Source organism: Propithecus coquereli, unplaced genomic scaffold, assembly GCF_000956105.1.
Source record: "Propithecus coquereli isolate 6110/MARCELLA unplaced genomic scaffold, Pcoq_1.0 Scaffold503, whole genome shotgun sequence".
NCBI classification, from domain to species: domain Eukaryota; kingdom Metazoa; phylum Chordata; class Mammalia; order Primates; family Indriidae; genus Propithecus; species Propithecus coquereli.
Window position 1 is genome coordinate 571,784 of NW_012150875.1, and position 9,546 is coordinate 581,329.

Consider the following 9,546-nt stretch of genomic DNA (forward strand, 5'->3'; position numbering starts at 1 on the left):
AATTCACAGCCCACGCTACGCACGATCTCCCAAGGTTTGCTGGGCCTTGTTTTGTGCAATAACAATAGTGCTATTATCATCACCGCTGTTACCCCTATTATGCCGCGCATTAGACCGCTGCATGCGGGAGAGGAGGTAATTGGCTCCCTTCCACCCGAAGCCTCGTTACTGGATACAATGTACAAATAGCTCAAAATTAAAGGCTGGCATTGCAGCCTGCTAGGTCTGTAATGGATTACAAACTCACCTACTTTCAGCAACGCTCTCCAAAGTCATTTGCAAACAGGACAGATAATTTAGTATCTGGTTCGGATTAATTGCCATGTTTACCTACCTTTTTGCTCACCAAGGGCCACCATGGGATTAAATTTTGGAAAGTTACCTGAGTCCGCTTCAATGGGTAAACGTTCCCAGTAGGAGCTAATTTGGGGTCTTCCTCTTGGGCCCAAACCCAGACTTGACATTCTGAAAAACGTTCTTCATGGCCACGTTGTTTGGGTCCCTTGCCCTGGCCTGTGCCAGCCAGTGGAGAAGGAACATCCGCCGCACGCTCTGCTTGCGGTTCAGGCGGCAGGCGATGGAGGTGGGGGTCTCCCCGCTGGCGTCTTTGTCGTGGATGAAGGCCCCCCACTTGAGCAGAAGGCTTATGCAGTCCAATCGGCCCATGGCTGCAGCCACATGCAGGGGTGTCCTGCCCAGGGGGGACCTGCCTAGGCAGTTGGCTCCTGTAAAATAAGAAAGCCAGCTGGGGGCCAGGAGGGGTGCAGGGCTGTGAGGGGAATGCTTCCGGGGTGGGGAAGCTGGCGGGGGGGGGACACTGCTGCCTCGCCTCCAATCCTCTTCCCCTTGCAGCAGCCAACAATCTTTCTAGAATGCTCCTATCACACTCCTGCTCAAATCCCATCACTGCCATCCCCCCCGCCTACAGGGCGAGGTCTTTACTGCCTCACCCCACCCCCCCTTTACAGCTCCAGCACCCCCTGTTCCCATGCTCTTCCTCCCACACCCACCACCAAGGCTCTACCGACACCGGCCTTCCATCTTTAGCCCTTAAATAGCCCTGCTTTGCACCCAGCCCCAGGCCCTTTGCACATATTCTTCCCTCTGCTAACAACACTCTCACCTTTTTTCCTGGGCTAACTCCTACCCTTTTTTAGGTTTCATTCACTTCCTCAAGAAGACATTCCTCAGTTTCCCCCTAAACCCCCCCCCCATCCTAGGCTCAGGAGACACTCTACATTTTCAGAACATCCTGCACACGAATGGCCATGCTGTTAATCATTTGTCATAATTTGCTGACTTCCCCTCATAAGCTCCACAGGGGCAGAAAACACACTTGTTTTGATCACTGTTGTTTTCATCCCCGGCACGTAGCTCGGTGCCTGCAGGAGACAGGCACTCGGGAAATGACAGTCAAGGGGCAGCCTGAGTCATGGACAGTTTCGCTTCGATTGAATTCCTCGCCGCCTCCTGCGGATGGAGGGGCTAATGACAGGTGTCCAATACGGACTTGTTGAATTGAATTCAAACTCTGAGTAACAAATATTACGACACAGAAAACAAGGCAATTTAATTAAGTTCAGGTGACATTCCGGTAGCCTGTTTTTATGAGCTACGGCTGGTTGGTGAGGTGGAGTTTTAAACGGGCTCTCATGACACTGGCGCCCACCACGGGGCCCCTCATGGTAGCCATCCGCAGAGGACAGAAAACTTTGCAAAGCTGGCTGTAATTTTTTAACTGGTGCCTTCAAATACATCACAGTTCCATCAGAGTGAAAATGACTTTTTATGAGCTTAAAGGACTGCTCAGCTGTGAAAAGCCCATATTTCATTTAACAACAGGGCAAGTGCAGAAAGGCAGCAGAGGAAGATGGGACCCAATCGAGGCGGCCGGTCCCCATCACAGAGGCTCACACTCCAGCGCATGGCCCAGTCATCCAGCCCAAGATAGCCGAGGTATTTTCCGCCCTGCTCAGTGAAAGCGGGCGAATGTGAACACAGAACTGAGAGAGGCTGGGCCACGGCTGCAGGCGGGAGAGGGTCTCCCTGGAGGCCGGCTGATATGGGAGACCCTCGAAAGGCCCTGTCTGAGCGCCAAACCATGGACCCAACACCACACAACACGTTCTTCCTTTTTCCAAGGAAGCCAGTGGCCTGGGCTGTCCACAGCTACAGTCTATTGATCTTGAAAAGTCTACATCTCAATCAGTGGGCATCTTTTCCCAAAAATATCCCACACGCAGGGAGGACAGAGCCTGCAGAATCTCATGCAAAGCTCTTTAACTCAGAGGTAGTGCTAGATAAGGCTTTGTTTCTATCAACCAAGAGGGCAAGAGAGAGAGAGGAGAGAGAGAGGAGAGAGAAAGAGAGAGGGGCTCTTGCCCTTCGGCGGAGGTGGGATGAGAGGAGAGTCCAGGGCAAATGTTTCCTGAGGAAATAATCACAGGGTTTGGGGGAAGGAGCCTGGCCAGCCTGCCGGCCCCCACAGAGCTCCGCGGCACGGGCTGGACCATTCTGGATCATCGCAGAATCCCGACGGCGGGTGAGGCTGGAAGTCGTGCAGAGAGCGTGGGGACACTCCCAGCACTGTGTCTGGTGGGAAATACCAAACCAGGAAACCCTTTCAGCTGCTCCCTGAAATTCCCATCTCACCACGACAGAAAGAACCTTCTTGAGACCTGGTGAACAGAAGGGGCGCAGCCTCTGGCTGGCGTGTCCTAGGACGCTTGTCCAGACAGGGAGCGAGTGGCCCCATGGGGACCAGGATCGAGGGCTGACGAGGCACAGTCCAGGAAACCATTGCTGAAGGGATCGGGAAGCCAAGACACTCTGTCCTCCCCACCAGCGAAAGACCCCAACTCTTGAACATACTGAGCTTTCTACCAGAACTACCTTGTTCTAGAAGGTACTGCGCCGCGTCAGCGTGGCCTCTGTGCGAGGTGATATACAACGCCACGAACGCCCTCTGAGACGTCCACCGCCTCCACTCCTCGTCTTTAAAATGTTGTGAATTTGCAGTTCGGTAGAAGGAGTCCTCAGTGACACCGACACAGGATAGCTGGGCAAGACAAATGGGGTTCGAGTCACTCTCGAAAGGGCAGCCACCCCTTGCTGGAGGGCTGACGGGCATCTCAGGGGAAGCTTTGCTTGATACCAAACTGGAGGTCACGACGGGAAGAGAGAGGCGCAAACCCGAACTGCAAGTCGGAAGCCCAGGGAAGCATGGAAGGACGCTGTCCGACGCTGTACATGCTCAGGAAACAGAATTTGCCATCAGTCAGCTCGGGGGGCAGGAAGGCCTTCCTGTCCGTGTTTTGAAGAGAGAAAATAGCTTTGCTGGGTGTCCAGAGGAAGGTGGTTGTGGCCATTAAGGAAGACACCCTCCAACATGCAACAGCCCTCCCAGAGGGCAACACACTTCTTTGGAGACTTGATGTCTCCTGGCCTTCTGACCCAGCTTTGTGCCCATCAATCCCCTGAGCGTTGGGAACACTCTGAACTCCGCTCGCAGATAAACAGCTCCACGATATAATCATCTCCTGGTATTATAAATTAGGCCTTTGAGCTTGGGAGGAGGACTATGGGCTCCCACAGAGAGGAGCTCTGTCCCAGATGTGGGAGTCAGGAGTGGGGCTGCACAGAGGGACAGCGTCAAGCCAAGGGTGACGGCAGTTCTGACTCAAGACCTCAAACAGGAGGGAGATAACCCCACGTCCAGAGCAAGGGCCAGGAAACCGAGGCCTGGACCAAATCGCCGGTGGAAGGGGAGGCCAGGGAGGCCAGGCAGGGTGGAGGGGCAGAGGCAGGGGAGCCACTGCAAGGAGCGGCTGGATGGGACCCCTCCCTCCCGCCCAGGCCTGACGCCTGCAGTGGGGAGGGGTGCTGTGGTCCTGGCCTCGCCTGCCCAGAGCCCACCCTCCTCCCCGCCTCAGCCCCTTGCCCTCCTCCTGTGCTCAGCCTCCCTGACCACTTCCCAGCAAGTGAACGCAGACTCCTCTTCCCCTTGAGCTCACAGCTTTCCATCCAAGTCTCTTCTCTGGAGAGAATCTACACTTGCCCCCTGTCAGAGTCATTCATCTTCCGCGCGGGGTAAACATCCTGGTTTTGATCCTCCGGCCCCCTACCGCCCACCCCCAGAGCCCCACTGAGAGCAAGGCCCGCAAACAGCAGGCACCTGTAGCTTAGCCAAGGAGCAGGGCTTTTCCCTGCAGCTGGGCAGGACCACCCTAGCCCCCCCCACCGCGTGTAAGGCCCTGAGCACTGGGCTGCACATTTCCAAGTTCTCAGAAGTTCTTTGCTCAGTGTGTTACATTAGATTTTCAACTTTATAAAGTTGAAAATGAATAGACAATGTGCTGCCTTGATTCCTGGGGTGGGGGGGCGGTAAGTGGGTTATAAATCATATTAATAAATAAGTAAACTCAAAGAATGAATGAAAGCACTAGACACGGTATTTGATAATTAAACATGGGTCGTTATCTTTTTTCCCTACTCTGAAACTTTTACTCACATACCCATATTAAAGACTAACTGATTTCCCCCCCTACAATTTACAGTTGCTTGGTAAAGTATAATATCCATTTAAAGAAGCGTGAAAACACCTTACTGGGATCCCCTTCCACAGCCGCTACAACGAGCTCTGTCCATCCGTCATAATGCCAGATACATAATGAAATAATTCCACCAGGAACAACATCATGGAACTTTAACGTAGTACCATCCATCAAAACTCCTACGAGGAAAAATTCTTCCTTTAAAAAAATTGGATATTAAACTATTGCATTGGTTAAGAGATTATCTGACCTTGGATACCACAAAGATAATTTTAGAATCTTGAACACAAATCCCATTTGATGATTCCACATGAGTCTGTTTGGGTGTCGTTTAATGCTTTTTTGAAAATTAATTTGGCTCAGCTCAGATAGAAGCCAAACAAAAAAACGGCAACCATTGATAAAATTCTGTGATTATAACTTGTCCTATTGCAAGAAAATACATGAGTCAGCAAAGTCATTTTATGAGGCAAATTCTACAAATAGAACTACTTAAACTTGCAGTAACTATACACAATAGACACAGTACAATGCAGTTATACAAGTTATATACATTAAGCTAAAATACGACTCTGGTTGATGTTGTCATTAGCTGGCTAAAGAGGTAACAGTGACAAAAAAATTGTTGAATCTTTCAAACTATAGCCTAAGGCAGAGTTTCTCAACCTTGGCCCTACTGACATTTTAGACTAAATATCTCTCCTGGCCTCTACCCGAGAGATGTCGGTAGCACGTTCGCCCAGCTATGACAATCAAAAATGTCTCCGGAGAATTGCCAGATGCCCCCGGGGGACAGAATCACCCCAGTTGAGAATCTATGGCAACGTAAGAAGCTAATGCTGGTGTTTGCCGTAATCTGGACGTGGCGTGTCGGAGCTCTTCTGCCTGAGCTGCGTCTCACTCGCATGAAAGAATGGAGTGGATCGAGTCACACTTCATAAATTCACACTCTCTGGGGAAGACTGTCAGTATTAGCAGCAGGGAATTAGATATAGAACCTTTTAAGAAAATGCAGCTGTGTTTAGTTTATCTTTTTAAACACACACACACGTTTTCTTGCATGACCACTTACAGTCTTGCTTAAAAGAATAACAATACAACTTGCTTTCTTCGTAAAGTCTCAGCTCTGCCCAGGTTCGATTATCATGTATTCCAAGGGAGGGGAATTCGTGAGTGTTCTGGTTCCCTGGCTGAGTGATTGATAACTCTGTGCCCGTACTGAGTACTTGCATTCTCTCATTCTCGCGACAGCCTGGCAAGGTCGCTTTGTGATCTCTATTTGCCGAGGAGCAAACTGAAGCTCACTAGTAAACTCCAAGCTGCGCGGTAACCAGACCCGCCTCCCTCCGGGGCCACGTGCTTCACACTCACTGTTGGCACCATTCGGTCGCCTGAAACTCAGGGTGGTGGATGTAAACAGAAACGTGATTAGTAAATCGGTTAGTGTCCTATTTGTGGTTGAAACACGGAAGATGATCAGTAATTAGTCCGTGTAAGACAACTTGACTTCCTAACAACTTTGAAAATATTGAGTCAAGCTGCGTTTCCCTGAGAAATACAAGAGTACAATTCAAACATGCTGAACAGCTCAGAAATCAGAGCACATCCTCTTTTTACAGACAGGCGGCCACTGCCTTGGGCTTAGACAAACACTAATTATCACCAGCTAAATAAAGCGCCAGAGTTGACACCAGATGTGTAAGGACGACCCTCGCCCATGAATCTGCTCACCCCGTTTGGATTTGTGCGTCTCAAGGTTCTCACACACATGATCTCATTTGATCTCCACCCCCGCTCCCTGCCCCGCAACCTCGGAGGTGGGCAGAAGACCCCCAGTCAACAACGGATCATTTAATAGGCGGCGGCCCAGATTTCTTCTCACAACAAAGTAGCACCTTCCCTCTTTCTCCTTTGCCATCCACTGGTAGGGACTGCCACAGCAGAGGTCGAGCTTCTAACGGTGGCCGGGCGTCTGTCGAGTGATAGCATTGTGACATCACTGTTAGATCGCCCCATCTCTCTCCGTCCCTCTTAGCTTTCTTGAATTTACGGCTCGGCATAGCTCATCAGCGAAAATAAGCGAACAGAAGGGGTGCCAGACATTTGCAGTGGAGGAGACGTAATTCACAAATCACTTGTTTGGGAACTCTTCACTAAGTCCTTCAATAACTCACCTTCAATTTCTAACATGTTAAGCACAGACTAGGCTCACGACGCACTGCTTTCCAAATAAAGCCTCAAAAATGCCAAGAGCATCTTTCGAATACTCCTATAGGAAAACAAATACGTCATGAAAAATGCTGAACCTATTTTAAGATCAAAGGAAGGTATTTTGGCCTTCACTGTACATCGTGAGCTTCCTGATTCATTTCTGTCCAAGGGGGAAACAGCACTGAGAATTCTAGAGCTTACAGGGCTCTGCTCCACGGGTTAGGAAACTGAGCCCGGGAAGGGCAGTGCCTGTGAGCACCCGGCTCGTGGAGACAGGCTGCTTTCAGAGCTCTGTCTCCATCGCGTCCCGGCCCCTGCAGTACGACTGCAGTCTCTCTGCAATATCAGCCGTTCACATTCTCTGTGCAGCAGCCCAGAGAATTTTTTATATTTTCATTTTCTTGAAGGGTTTTGCATTTTTTTTTTCAACCGGGTAGGGAGATGATGGAGCCCAGGGGCTTCGCTCCTGTTCTCATATCCTAAATATTGTAGGGAATCGGGACAGGGAAGGCCACGTCCTCAGGTCTAGGGAAGGACGATGGAGGGAGAGATGGGCTTTTAGGGTCCTTGGCCTCCACTGAGTACCTACCACATGAGACTTGTCTGGACAGGGGGCCTTGGGGTCCTGATTTAGCCATGGGGAGCTTTGAGTACCGGGTTCTGATTCTGGCTGGGCTAGCTTTGAGCTCCCGATGTGGACAAGGACACAGCTTGGAATTTGGGTTTCTGATATGAACTGGGTTAGTGCCAATATTCCGGGTCCAACCATGGATAGGGTTTGCTTTCAGATTTGGGATTCTGACAAGGGCAGAATTTACTCTGGATTTGGGGTTCTGATGAAAGCAAGGTTTGCTGTTTGGGGGTCCTAGCGTGGGAAGGGTCTGTTCTGGGATTTGGAGTCCTTGTATGGGTAGGACTTATTTTCAGATTTGGGGTTCTGATGTATCCCTGGGTGATGTGGCAATTGGGGCTTAGAAATCGAGCACATCTGCCCTGACATTTGGGGGTCTTGATGGTGATAGGAACTGCTACAAAATTTGGGGTAATGACACAGGCAGGGTTTGCTCTAGAATCTGGGGTGTGGATAAGGTTGACGGAAGGATTTGGGTTTCAAATACAAGCAAAGATTGCCTTGAGTTTTGGTGTCCTCAGATAGGCAAGGCTTGTTTGGAACCTTGACTTCCTTACATGGACATGGCTAGCTTCGCCCTAGGAGTGCTGATGTAGACATGGTTTTCGTGGAGATTCGAGCTTTGGGGTCCTGTGGTGGGCAGGATTTGTCACATTCTTTGGAGCCCTTATAAGGATATGTTGCTTGGATTGGGGTTCTGATGTAGTAACGGGAGCCTACAGACTGGCTTTCAGATGTGGGCAGGGGTGACTTTGAATTTGGGGGTCCAGATGTGGGCAGGGTTTATTTTGAACTGTCATCCTTAAGTAGACAGAAGTGGCTAATGGTTGGGATTCAGACGTACAAATGGTTATTTGGAGATTGGGGACTCAGAATCGGGCATATCTGCTCTGGAATTTAGGGTCATGATGGAGGAAGAGTCTGCTCTGGGATGTAGCTTGGAGGTTTGAGGTTCAAATGTGAGCAGAGTTTTCAGAGAGATGGGGTCCCAACAGTGGGCAGGGTTGGTTTTAGGCTTTGGCAGCCTATGTGGATATGGTTGTGGAGGATTTGGGGTTCTGGTCATATGGTTAGCCTGGGGATTTGGGGTTCAGATTTGACCAGGTTTGTTCTTGGTTTTGGGGTCCTGACGTGGGCAGGATTTTTTTTGAGCTTTGACATCCTTGTGTGTACATGGCTGCTGAAGGATTTGGGGTTCTGAGGTAGTCATGGTTAGCCTGGAGATTTGGGGTTCAGTCTTGGGCAGAGTTTTTCTGGGCTTGGGGTCCTGAGATCAGCAGGATTTGTTTTGGACTGTGGCATCCTCGCATGGACATGGTTGGCTAGAGGTCTGGGGTTCTGATGTTCACAAGTCCAGCATGAATAAGGACTTGGGGTTTCCTTTGAGTTTGGGGTCCTGATTCAGGCAGGTTTTCCCTAGGTTTTGGGGTCTTGCTGAGGACAAGCTCTGTTTCAGGCAAGTCTTATATATGAACACAGTTGGCTTTGGGACTCAGGCCCCTCATGAAAATATGGGGAGCTTGAGCGTCTGGGCTTATCAGGGGGCTCTGAGATCCGGGCTCCTGGCATGGACAGGATGTGCTCAGGGTTGGCAGTGTAGCCTGACACAGCAGGATGTGCTTGCGGATTAGGGTCTTGCTGTGGAGATTTGGGGTCTGATGGGAACCTGGTGTGTTTAGGACTGGGATTCCCTGTGGCCAAGACCCTAGGTGGCTCTTCCATGTGGGGTTTCAAGGTGGTTGACATCTGGGGGACATCTGGGGGTCCCCACTAGGCGGAGTTCTCTTTGGGACTTCAAGTGCAGAAGTGGCCTGGGTGTCTCGGGAGCACACGTGACCAGGGAAGGGGTCGGGCGGCGCAGGAGCCACCTTGGTCGAGGTACTGAAGCCGCTGCAGGTTGAAGGGGATGCCAACCATCAGGTCCAGCTCCTCCTTGAGCTCCCGCACGGTCATGTCGCTGTGGCAGTTCGTCACCCGGAACATCTCCCCGGTATCCTCCAGCCGCACCCGCAAGAAGAAGGCATCAGGGGCCAAGTCAGGCGACGCGCTCCCGGCCTGCCCAGCCCCGAGGAGCCGCTGGCTCCGTCGGCGAGCCCGGGCCGGGGGCTGCGCAGGGAGGGGTCGCGAGCTGGCCGGGCCCGCCCTGGGCCC

At 51.2% G+C, this 9,546-nt stretch overlaps 1 protein-coding gene across 1 annotated transcript; it reads right to left on the minus strand.

Annotated features, from left to right (window-relative positions):
- Positions 1-420: 420 nt before the first annotated feature.
- ANKRD60 (ankyrin repeat domain 60) lies at positions 421-9,540 on the minus strand (the record flags this gene model as incomplete). Its single annotated transcript, XM_012656468.1, has 4 exons — positions 421-725; positions 2,893-3,058; positions 4,602-4,732; positions 9,264-9,540. Coding segments are annotated over 4 exons (879 nt in total), but the record flags the coding sequence as incomplete, so codon positions are not given.
- Between the last annotated feature and the right edge of the window lie 6 nt (positions 9,541-9,546).